The 13,354-nt window shown below is 40.4% G+C and overlaps 1 protein-coding gene across 1 annotated transcript in view; it reads left to right on the top strand.

Moving 5' to 3' along the window:
* The window catches only part of LOC307027155 (uncharacterized protein), a 53,750-nt gene extending 40,674 nt beyond the window's left edge, over window positions 1-13,076 (top strand). Inside the window, exon 3 of the mRNA XM_079695348.1 lies at window positions 12,385-13,076. Within this exon, the coding sequence (XP_079551474.1) occupies window positions 12,385-12,542 (158 nt within the window). The 3' untranslated portion in view covers window positions 12,543-13,076. The remainder of the gene's footprint in view (window positions 1-12,384) is intronic.
* The last annotated feature ends 278 nt before the right edge of the window (window positions 13,077-13,354 follow it).

The following is a 13,354-nucleotide window of genomic DNA, read 5'->3' as shown; positions in this document are numbered from 1 at the left end:
CTTCTTGACCCTCAGAGAAGGAGAAAATGTTGAGTCGTGTCTTTCAGGCATGTCCTTTCCGAACAAAAATTACAGGAAACATAAAACATATTATTGCAGAACAAGTGTGTTATTTATGAAAGCGGTGTGTTTCTGTGTTTAGGGGCTGTAGATATCATTCTTTTGTAATTGTAATGTTTTTTTTAATTTCAACAGGGAGCTACAAAGACAATCAGATTATGAATGAACAGTATGAAGTTCATCAACATTGAAATATATTTTATTATCAAAATAATATTGAACTGGTATAAAAACGTAGTGCAACTGTAGAAGCTTACTCTGTTGTTTCACTGAAAGAATAACTTTTAACATGTTTTTTCAGACAATATTGACAGATAAATAGTAGCAGTTCTCCCTATGTGTTAAATAGCTTTGCCTTGAATACATTAAATTAGATAGCTGACAAAGTCATATTGCTAAATATCTAAATGTAACCTTTTGCATGGAAAAAACCCTCAACTTAACTGATGTGTAGGTGATCTAGTATTTAGTATTGTTTAATGGAATGTATATCAGTGTATTAAAGTCAATACTTCATTTATTTATACCAATATTTTCCTTGATTCTTTGTACAGTATGAAAAAAAAAGAGTATTTATACCTGTGCTGAAGTTCACTGCTGTGAGGAGTCCAGTTATGTCTCTCACTCTCTGGTCCAGCCTGTCTGCATCACCTGGACACCTTAAACAAACAGATATATGTAAAGTACCACGTGTACAAACAATATAACTGATTCTCTTCTGTTGAACATGTTGGATTGTGTATTGTCCGAGTCAGGGTCCTTTTTATTTTACTGTAACTTTGGAAGAACAAAGGAAAAGCAATGAATAAGCTTAATTTAACTGAAGCACACATAACGTCTGATCTAATATTTTTAACAAATCATCCCTAAAGCATTGACTAGGCTATTCATCGTCCTTAAATGCAGGCATTAAGTTACATGTTCACAAACTTCTACAGCCACAATTAGTCGGTTTCACAAGTGTAATGCAAATCAAATACATAAGCATTGGTATTACCAATGCTTACTATTTATTTGATACCAATCTGATAATACAATTAATAAAAACAACAAGGTTTGGTTTGGTTCTTCATATATAACTATGACGTTAACGAGTAAGCTCAATAATGAACTCCAGCTCAACCAACCATATTGTAATATCTAAGTAATCATCTGGAAATATGACATTAAAGGTGGGGTAGGTAAGTTTTGAAAAACCGGCTCGAGATACACTTTTTTGTTATATTCCATGGAATGCTCTTAACATCCCGATAGCAATGAATATCTTAAGTGCTATGAAATAAAACCCATAAAAAAATTACATTACATTTCATTTAGCAGACGCTTTTATCCAAAGCGACTTACAATTACCGATTACAGGGACATTCTCCCTGGAGTAACTAAGGGCAAAGTGCCTTACTCAAGGGCGTACTAGTGGTGGTGTTCCTGGCGGGATTTGAACTCACAACCTTCCGATCTTCAGCCCACCTCACTATCCATTAGACCACCATTGGAAACACAGAGCCAGGACAGAACCCCTAGTGGTGTGGAGGGGTCATCGCACTTTGAAAATATGTTGCTTCACTCAAACCTTATGTGTGATCCAAAGTGTTTTGCATATTTCTCTTCTGACCTGCTCCACTGAATAGCATTGGGCTGAGCAGCAGACGCCTCTGATGGGATGTATTCTTCAGCAGGTGTGTACACTACAGGCACCCAAATGTCCAATGTGGAGATATGTTGAATATCAAATGTGAGGAAACGTATACAAAAAGAAAAGATGCAATAGACAAAAGGCAGCATTACAATCCAAAGGAGTCTGAAACGTATAGAAGTTGTGGAAGAAAGAGAAATTGTTGGGTGACTTTGCCCTGCAGGTGTGACAGGGGAAGTTCAGCTTATCAGATTGATGGAGACTGTCTCGCTGTGGGGCGAGGGTGGGGGAGATTGAGGGAGAGAGAGAGAGAGGGGGTTTGGCAGAAAAGTGTCTGTCGACTCCTCCTGATACCTGCCTCCATGTCTGAGATGATATGGAAGATAATATTGATAATATTAAACGCAATAACTGTGTCTCCAGCTCCCCTCCCTCGCCTCAGCCCCTGCAGGATAAAATCAATGTGCCATTCAATGTGATTTATAGCTGAAAATAATGGCACTGTTTAGGCAGGGGAGGTGTGTGTGTGTGTGTGTGTGTGTGTGTGTGTGTGTGTGTGTGTGTGTGTGTGTGTGTGTGTGTGTGTGTGTGTGTGTGTGTGTGTGTGTGTGTGTGTGTGTGTGTGTGTGTGTGTGTGTGTGTGTGTGTGTGTGTGTGTGTGTGTGTGTGTGTGTGTGTGTGTGTGTGTGTGTGTGTGTGTGTGTGTGTGTGTGTGTGTGTGTGTGTGTGTGTGTGTGTGGTATCTTATCTTGTGGTGTACAGTATGAGCGTTTGCATGTAGAAGAGGTTGAAAGGTGGACGTGACGTGAAGATGGATTGTGTGTGCTTGTGTGTGTGTGTGTGTGTGTTGATTTATTTGACGATGCAGATCTAATCTCTAACTGTCACATTAATAACGGCAGAGTGAGGCCGTCACATGGTCTGGCCGTTTATGGCTGGTATCGATCTGCTGCTATCACTGTTTATCGCAGCGGGAATGCAAGGGTCTTTGTGTAGATGGCAGAGGTGTTGTCAGAGGGGGGGGGGGGGGGGGGGGGACAAGAGGGGGTTTGGGAAGGAGACAGGAGGAAAAGAGCTGGGAAGAGTAGAGAAGAAGTTAGGACTGCTTTTTAAATATACATTCTGATGGGGGCAGGGATGGGTATCGAGAACCGGTACTAAGTCAGTACCGGTACCTGATTGGACGGTATTGGTATACCGTTAAGCCGCTGGACAAACGGTGCTGATATCGGTATATGAATTACGCTACTTCCTTAGTTTAAACAGTTCTGGTTGGTTGGGAACCCTCATCCCGTGTGACGTATCCAGTTTGAGTACCACTTTGAATGGCAACTGTGAATGCCACTCTTCATCTCTCCTAACAGCGCTGTTATTATCGTGAAACTCCCGGGCAGACGCAACATCTTGCTAGAAACAGCGTCTCAAGGCTTCTTAACATGTAACAACCTTAACTGACTGAGCCGCAAATGCGGCGCACCTATGCGCTTATTCGGTGCACCTATGCGCTTATGCGGCGCAATTAGTTTGGCACAGTTTCGGCGCTGTGACCCCTAGTTTCCACCGGGTCCAGCTGCGTCGCGTTACGGCGCGTTACGGCTGTGTCCGCAAGGATCGCGGCCACTCTAGTCAATGGGTGCTATTCCACCAGACGCGCCGCGTTACGGCTCAGAAGCGTCCCAGAAGCGTCTCGCTGCTGGGCTCCGCTCGAAATAGGATTGAAGTCTATTTTTCGACGCGACGCAGCCGTAAGGTAATGTCGGGCAGGCAGGAAGTGGAACATTAAGAGCATATATAGCATATATATATATATATATATATATAGGCCTATATATATATATACACACACACAAACAAATTTTGCAGGCCCTATCCCTCCCTAGTCTTTCAAGTAGGAGGAGAAATGCCAGCGTTCTCCTCCGGTTTACAGGCACTGTGTAAATATATAATAATTATGATGAATTAATTTTTTTACCACTAAAATACAGCAACACATCTTTGATTCATGTCGTTTACAACTGGGATATTACAATTATTATTAACTTTGTCTGTACAAAGTAGTCTGTCCAGGAAATATGCCCAAATCAACTAAAACTGTGAGCCGGCAGGCAAGACGCTCCGCTTCTGAAATGCTTCTGAAACGCGCCCGGACAGAAACTAGGGGTGAGGCTCCTCTAGCAACCCCCCCCCCCCGTTGACGCTTGCAAAACATCTTATAACTTTGCGTGGGGCCTCAAGTTGACCAGGGACAGCCCTGATAAGGAGGTTTAGGAGGTGCGCACGCAGCGTCTCGTTTTAACTGAATAATGGTCATGTTTACATGGATTTATGAACTGCCCATAATTACCCCCCCCCCTTCCAGACACACTGTCAAACACACTCATACCTGCTTGGTATGACATTGAAAAAGTTACATTAAATAATAAATACAAATAAATTACAATAAAATGACTGTTGTTTAATCTTCACATCTTGTAATCATGTCTATAATTTTGAGCACCAAATTATTGAAAAGTATCGATAAGAGTATCGAAAAATACCGGTATTGATAAGCAGTATCGGTATCGATAAAATCCTAACGATATCCATCCCGAGATGGGGGTGTAAATGATAAAACCAACACACATATTTATATTATGCTATAAGAGTTTGTAACATGACTACTGTCTACAGATGTAGCGATTCATTTCAGACAGTTTGAAACGCGAGGGCCGTGATTGGTATGTGATCTGCCCTCGCTCAAGGGAAAACCTCCAGCTTGACTTGAGACCGCCCCCGTGATAGATAAATGTAATTATAATGAAGCCAGCTGCAATGGATCATTGATCCACCAGGGGGTGCAGTGGGGTTCCACACTGGAGCTCATGTGAAATAAAGTGAGATACAGTATGCTGGATGTACAGCGGAACTTTGTTAAGATCCATATGTCACGGATATCATACTACTGTGCTAAATAAGAGACATGTAATCATTTACAAAACATCACCATGTTGTTATTTAACAAAATAATTTTGTTATTCGAAAAATAGAACGGGAGGAAATGCAGCCCGGCTCTCGATTTTTAATCCTAATTTAATTATCATCTTCACCACGATCATTTATGTTTATGTTCGCCAAATTGACATGAAATCACTGACACATATGAATATACTGTATTCAACTTCATTAAAACGTTATTAACGTGCCTAAACTCAGTAATTCACCAAAAATATGTATATTTTAAATGGAGCTTCGTCGGTCGATCAGGATCCCAAAGTGTAGCGGAGGGATCCTCATCTGGATGAAGGGTGTTATTTTCCTCATAAGGAACAAGTCGCTGCAAATTATTCCGCTTATTACACGGCCACATTCTCAACAAAGTAACGACATGACTCCCAATATTAATTTAAATGCTTTTATGGATTTAGAAAATGTTTTTATTGATTTAAAAAATAGTTGTATGTATTGATTTAAATTGACATGCATCCGCTAAGAAAAATAGTCCGTTGTTACCGTTTTTTAAACAGTCTGAATGAAACGGCAGCTCTCAGCTGTGTATTTACACAACTAATGGCCCATCAACCACAGCTCTCTCCCCCCCCCCCCCCCTCCCCCCCTGATCTATCTTCTCCAGCAGCTAAATTAACAGTAGGTTACTCTGAGTGACCATAGACTGTATGTGACAAGCTTACAGTTAGTGACGTAACAACACCATAAAAGCTGGTGGGTTGAAAGCAATACGGAGGTAAAAATATTTAGAATAATTGTGATTTATTTATTTTGGCTTTTATGTTTTTAGGTATAAAATGTTATGTAATTCAGGCTTATAGTTCACCCTTCTCTAAAAGCCTTCAACAATGACAATATTCATTGTAATTTAATAAATCCTTCCAACACACATTGTAAAAAATAGCCTACTGTAAGTTAAGAAATCATTTCAATATGTACATCTTCTGATGTAACAACAATAACATTATAAATAGTGACATAGCTGAACATGGTATTGCACATTTAGCTTTGAGTGTTACTGACCTGAGATGTTTTTATTACATGAATTAAGGTGACTGAGGCTTTTTAACATACAGCGATGCAAACTCATCAGGTATGAAAAAGGTGACAAGGATCCGAGCCCCCGGCTCCCACACCCCATGGAATGACAGAGGATTTTAGCAGTCAGAACAACTAAAGCAGCAGTGTTAATAATAACAGAAACGCCAAAGAGTCACATCTAATAGAAATATATAAAAGCATTTATTTTAAATTGTGTAGCAGTCAGTTTATAATTTTGGCAGCACTGTTGAGCATTTTGAAAATGTATTTTCGTGCCTCTGTGCAAGGCTTAAGTCTTTTTATCTTTATAGCCACATGGTGTAAAGTAACTAAGTTCATAAACTCAACAAGTACTATACTTGGGCACAATTTTGAGATACTTGTACTTTATTTAAGTATTTCAATGTTTTGCTACTTTGTTCTTCTACTCCACTACAGTTCAGAGGTACATGGTGTACTTTGACTCCACTACATGTATTTAATACCTTTAGTTACTTCACAGATCTGGATTAATTAAGTGAAATATAATCCAGTGTTAAATCAGACTTTAGTTCCACCTGGAGTAAATCCACAAGCTACCCTGCAGTATACAAAGTCATTCAAACTAGCTGCACCTTTACCAGCTTTGAGAACACTTTCATGATCAATCATTATAAAACATATCATATCTATTATTCTGAAATGGACCAATCTGCACAATGACTACTTTTACTGTCGCTACTTTCACTATATTTTGATGATAATACTTTTCTACTTTTACTTGAGGAACATTTTGAATGCAGGACTTTTACTGTAACAGAGTATTCCTACACTCTGGGACTATTACTTTGACTCAAGTACAAGATCTGAGTACTTCTACTTTTACTCAAGTACAAGACCTGAGTACTTCTACTTTTACTCTAGTAAAAGATCTGTGTGCTTCTACTTTTACTCAAGTACAAGACCTGAGTGCTTCTACTTTTACTCAAGTACAAGATTTGAGTACTTCTACTTTTACTCTAGTACAAGATCTGTGTGCTTCTACTTTTACTCAAGTACAAGATTTGAGTACTTCTACTTTTACTCTAGTACAAGATCTGTGTGCTTCTACTTTTACTCAAGTACAAGATCTGGGTACTTCTACTTTTACTCAAGTACAAGATCTGAGTACTTCTACTTTTACTCAAGTACAATATATATATACTTATACCACCTCTGTTTTTAGCCTATGAAAAAAACTATTAGAAATAGAAGGCTAAAGCTAACGTTAGCAGATAGTGACAATGTATGCTAGCTAGCTAGCTAGCTCAACGATTCCTTAAATAATATTGCCACAGAAAAACTTTTCAGTTCACATCACGCTCTGCCGCTTCGAAAGGGAGCTCTGCTCTGAACACCTGAACGGCCCGTTCTAACAGCTGTTCACCAGCGGTCCAGTCTGTGCCACAGTGACTCCGGACGCACAGTTAATATTAACGAACGCACCCGTAGGTAATGTAGCTGCTGAAGCTAGACCATCATCTCGGAGCAGCAGAGGCTTATTATACATCCATGAGCAGAGCCGACAGGCAGGAAGACTCGAGCACACAGCTCGTACTTCATTATAATATATAAAAAAAGAACACCATGCGTGTCATGATGGCACATAACAGCTCACGGCCGCAGATTACTCCGGGTCCAAGCCCCCCCCATACCCCAAAAATATTTGTATTGCAGATCTACATGAATCACACAAACGACTTATTTTGGATTCAAAACGGCGAGTTTCGCCGAAAGGTGACAAGTTTGCATCACTGAACATAGACAGAGCACAACTGAAACATAACATCTGAGATGTAACAACATAATACACTTTTCGGGGATGCTTGGGATGTGAGGAGTGAGGGACACGGCTTAGAACGGGCGTGTCACCTGGCAGGACAGGAGAGTGTGTGCACCAGTCTGCCTTGATCTATGAATTCATGTCCGTGACACTCACTGCTGCCCACAGCTGTTTTATAGAAGGAAATTCCTTCACTTCATGAAAGTGTTTTAACCACACACACCTCTACTACACACATGACGGGTGTTATTTTCCCCATAAGGAACAAGTCGCTGCAAATTATCCCGCTTATTACACGGCCACATTCTCAACAAAGTAACGACATGACTCCCAATATTAATTGAAATGCTTTTATGGATTTAGAAAATGTTTTTATTGATTTAAAAAATATTTGTATGTATTGATTTAAAAAATAGTTGTATGTATTGATTTAAATTGACATGCATCCGCTCAGAAAAATAGTCCGTTGTTACAGTTTTTTAAACAGTCTGAATGAAACGGCAGCTCTCAGCTGTGTATTTACACAACTAATGGTCCAATGGCCCATCAACCAAAGCTCTCTCCCCCCCTCCCCCCTTGATCTTTCTTCTCCAGCAGCTAAATTAACGGTAGGTTACTCTGAGTGACAAGCTTACAGTTAGACACAACACTGTCATTGCAAGTGACCCTCAGTTAGTTGACTTTTATGTTCAACTGCTAAATTCGTTACTGATAAAAAAGGGCTTCTACTGTACCTAATTACCTTAACACTAGAACCGCCAGAGGTTTTTGTATAGGCCTACCTAAACCCGTCAAATCCCGCTATTAGAATGCAATTTTTAACAACATAGGGTGCTACATAACACACTTTCAGGAAAAGTCACAGACTGGGAGACTTTAATATTTTATTGAAAAAAAGTTACATTGCACACACACAACACACATCACACAAATTGGCCCGATTGGCGGTTCTAGTGTTAAATAAACTCACTAATTAATGAAACCAGTTCAATACGCATTATTCTTATTCTTATCATTCTTTATGAGTGCAGAAATAATCTTAAAATCGGATTGCGAGTCCTGGATCTTGAGTCTTGGCTGTGGTCCTGGATCATAAGTCCTGGATGGATATCCTCGTGGATTCATCTTCTTATTATACACACATGCATTTCCAAACATTTGGACTACCTATGTTGCAAATGTATTATCTTTTCAATTTACACATGGCATCTATTGCACGTCTGTCCGTCCTGGGAGAGGGATCCCTCCTCTGTTGCTCTCCCTGAGGTTTCTCCCATTTTTCCCTTTAAACTGTGGGGTTTTCTCTGGAAGTTTTTCCTTGTACGATGTGAGGGTCTAAGGACAGAGGGTGTCGTATTGTCATACTGATATTCTGTACAAATTTTGAAGTCCACTGAGACAAATGTAACATTTGTGATATTGGGCTATATAAATAAACATTGATTGATTGATTGATTGATCTGTTTTTTAAATGAAATCTGACGGCAGGCAGTTAGCTCTGATCACCTATGATAAATGCGCCGCACATAATCGCTGGCCATACAGCCACACACACTGTTCGAAATGGGGGGGAGCTAGGAGGAGCTTGGCTGCCCCGAAGAGGGAGGGAGCTCCCCTGAAGGCTGACTTTGAGATAAATAGGGGGAGCCCAAAATAATCGTGCATATTTGTGTCACACAGATTAGAAATGTTGAGTTTCTGTAAATAACAGTTCTTGAAATAAATAATAGTTATTGTTCATTACAGTTTCTGAATATTTGTTTTATATTTGTGAATATGTCTGGGTGTTGCCATCTGTACGTGGCGGCGCTGCATTCTTACTTACGTTGCTATGGTTATGGCGGTGATGCCGGCGCGGTATTTGAAATGTTCATATTGATATTTTTTTAACTCTGGCTGTGTAATAAAAAAATATGGCAAAACGAAAACAGCCAAGCGTCACAGCTTTTGGATTCACAAGCAAAGAAGCGAAGGAGTCTAAAAATGACAACTTGAACGGAAAATAACTTTTAGTTGGCTGGCTGTAAGCGGCGTTAGGGTCGAGCTTGACAGCTCCACACCGAGGGAGAGGCCTGCCGATGCGGAGCCTGAAGAGGCTTCAACAACGGCCACATCCGCCGGCATAGTGACACCGTCTGTATTAGTGGAAGAGTGTTTTTATAGCAATTGATCGCATCCGCGCTGCTGCGCCAGTCAACAGAGCGTGCGTGTGACATATTTAGTAGCAGGATGTGCTCTGAAAAATAGGGCTCCCCGAAAGCAAATGGGTAATTCGAAAACTGACAGAGCTCTCTCTATACAAATCAAACTGTAGACGGTGTGAAAGCACCTATTGTTTTAAATAATGGTCGGAATGTGACCTGTGAGCCTTCTGAATTACCGTGGGACAGCACATTCTAAACTAAAATGTTCAATCAATAAAGTAACATCTTATCTTATCTTAATAATATCTTCATATTAATAATAATAATAAATCATACAGTATGTGTCCGAAAGGGAGCAGGAGGAAGCAAACACAAAAATATACTGCATATTAAAGCAAACGATTGTAAAGGTTAAAGTATGAGCATAACAAATAAAGAAGTGTAATGTAAACATTTACATTATGATTATTTAATATATAAAGACTATATATTATTGAATTACAAGATTAGATATACTTTAGTTGATCTAAAATATTGATGTGTTCAAATGCTCTTCAGAACACAACTGAAAGTCCATGAAACTTGTCTTTCTGTATTTGTGAATAAAGCGCCATCTCCTGGTTAAAACCTGAAATTGAAAATCTGGCAACGCCCTCTTGGAAAATAGTGGGAGGGCTTAACACTCCTCTATACTTGTCTTTGGCAGGTCGTAGGCAGGAAGCTGTAAGCTGGAGTCCGAAATTCAGTGCTACATCTGTACGTGCCTAGAAGTTTTTTTTTTTTTTTTGAACTTTCAAAAGCTGCTTTATTCCTAAAATAATTAGTGAGTCTTTTCTCTTGTCTTGGACATGATGAGGTCATCTAAAAAATAAAATAAAAAGTTAAAGAAATGAGCTTCAGAACCTCTGGTGAACAACGTCCTGTTGTTCGCATACAGTCTTTGTTCACCTTCCTCCAAGATATATTTTGTGTTCTGAGCTTGTGAGTCATAGAACACCCATGCTGATGTTTTTGTGATGAGCTAATATCTGTTCGCGACCTAATCAAATTCATTGATTTAAACTGCAGTTAAATCAAACTTCTAGTTTATTTAATAGTTCCCTGATACTTTTTCTTGGGATATTCACAGTGAAATGTGTGTTTCCATGGATTCAGCTACTGAACCCTTGGCATGATGATGATGATGATGACGATGATGATGCAAGAGCAGAGAACAAGGAGAGAGATGTTCTCAGATAGTCTGTGATGTAACTATTCATCTCATCTGAATAATCATGAGTCCTGCTAATAATAGGGAGGGACCCGCAGTGTGATGGAGCGGCTGATACAGGCAAAGTTCAGGGTTCACACACACACACACACACACACACACACACACACACACACACACACACACACACACACACACACACACACACACACACACACACACACACACACACACACACACACACACACACACACACACACATACACATACACATACACATACACGAAAAGCCACGTGGATCTCTTTGATCAGCAGGCAGGAGGCACTGTAATCAGCTGGATCAATGGCAGGGATATCAATGGTGATTAGAGGAACACAGGCAGCCTCTGTCTCTGCTGAAGGTGACAGGCCGGGGGGGGGGGCACAGGGAGGAGATGGGCGGATAGAGGAGAAGAGGAAGATGAAGGAAAGAAAAATGCCAACCTACAGTGTAAAGAAAGAGAGGGACAGATGGTGGGCATTGATGAAGTGTGAATGAAAGAGACACAAGGCAAACTAAAAGGTGTGTTTGAGAATACTCCGAATGACCTGAGAAGCAGATCATTCTGGGTGGGGAGGTGTCGTGTTACAAAACCCTAGAAGTAATTTTACCGTTTGATCAACATACAGGAAGTCCAAGCACCCACCCACCCACACACACACACACACACACACACACACACACACACACACACACACACACACACACACACACACACACACACACACACACACACACACACACACACACACACACTCACATACATACATACATACATACATACATACATACATACATACATACATACATACATACATACATACATACATACATACATACATACATACATACATACATACATACATACATACATACATACATACATACATTCATACACACAAACAAACACACACACAAAGCTGGCTTGGGGAGATTATATGTTTCTGTCTGTTAATATGACTGTTTGTGTATCTAGAAAGCAGGACGAATGAAAGAGACACAAGGCAAACTAAAAGGTGTGTTTGAGAATACTCCGAATGACCTGAGAAGCAGATCATTCTGGGTGGGGAGGTGTCGTGTTACAAAACCCTAGAAGTAATTTTACCGTTTGATCAACATACAGGAAGTCCAAGCACCCACCCACCCACCCACACACACACACACACACACACACACACACACACACACACACACACACACACACACACACACACACACACACACACACACACACACACACACACACACACACACTCACATACATACATACATACATACATACATACATACATACATACATACATACATACATACATACATACATACATACATACATACATACATACATACATACATACATACTTACATACATACATACATACATTCATACACACAAACAAACACACACACAAAGCTGGCTTGGGGAGATTATATGTTTCTGTCTGTTAATATGACTGTTTGTGTATCTAGAAAGCAGGACGCAGGAATCTGGTCGAGGCCCCGGTGATGAAGACCAGGGCGGAGAGGAGCCGGGTCCAACACACAGCGGCGGGGAGGATGAGGAGGAAGGAGAGGAAGAAGAGGAGGTGTTTCAGTGGAGGGGGCCAGGTCAGTCATTCCGTGTTTAGATCTAACCAAAACAGATGTTCTGATGCAAAAAGAAGTGAACCATCATTTTGGGTCTAAAGTCATTCCTTGATCTGCCTCACTAAAGGATTGAGATTCCTTTCCTAGCCGTTTTCACGCAAATCGCAGAAAACTGTGATAATTTGCCCCATAGGAATGAATCGGAAATCCATTTGAACAGAGCTCAAAAACACCCCACTTTAACCCCATAGAGATTCCACATACTTTAATGTAGAACAAAAGTTACAAGTTGAAACGGTTCTCTAGACTATGGACTTTATTAGACCTGTGCAGCTTCCTTGTTAATTATTACCAGTACATTCTTAAAACTTAACAGGGTGCAAACTTGAGTCCCTGGCATGAAAGTTGGACATGCTACACCCCCACCTCCCTCCTTACTCTCCATGTCGTTGGAAAGGGAGCCTCTGAATGTTTGCATTGCATTCAGAATAGTTTTATTCCTAGAGATACGGGGATACTCCAGTCAACGTACTTTCATTATAAGTGCTGACATGCTGTCAGTCTGTGTGTCTGTGCTCGTTTCGGGGGGCTCCTCTGCTGCATCTTCAGGGGTCCGCCGTCTGTCCTACTGTCCCCCTGTCCCCCTGTAGGGGATGTGGATGTGACAGGTTGGGGGGAAATATATTCGTCTTAAGAAAAACGAGGAGATAACAAGTAAATTGCCATAATTTTATTATTTATTTTTTCTCTTATCGATGTTTGTTTGGTTATTTATTTCTCTCTGTCTGTTGACTTCAATGAGTTAAACAATGCAGGAAGATTACCGCACTATCTTGCAGTATTTCCTTTTCAA

The sequence above is a fragment of the Notothenia rossii genome (genome assembly GCF_949606895.1).
Source record: "Notothenia rossii genome assembly, contig: scaffold_119, whole genome shotgun sequence".
NCBI lineage: Eukaryota > Metazoa > Chordata > Actinopteri > Perciformes > Nototheniidae > Notothenia > Notothenia rossii.
The sequence above is the reverse complement of the archived record's forward strand: the minus strand, read 5'-3'. Positions and strand labels throughout refer to the sequence as shown.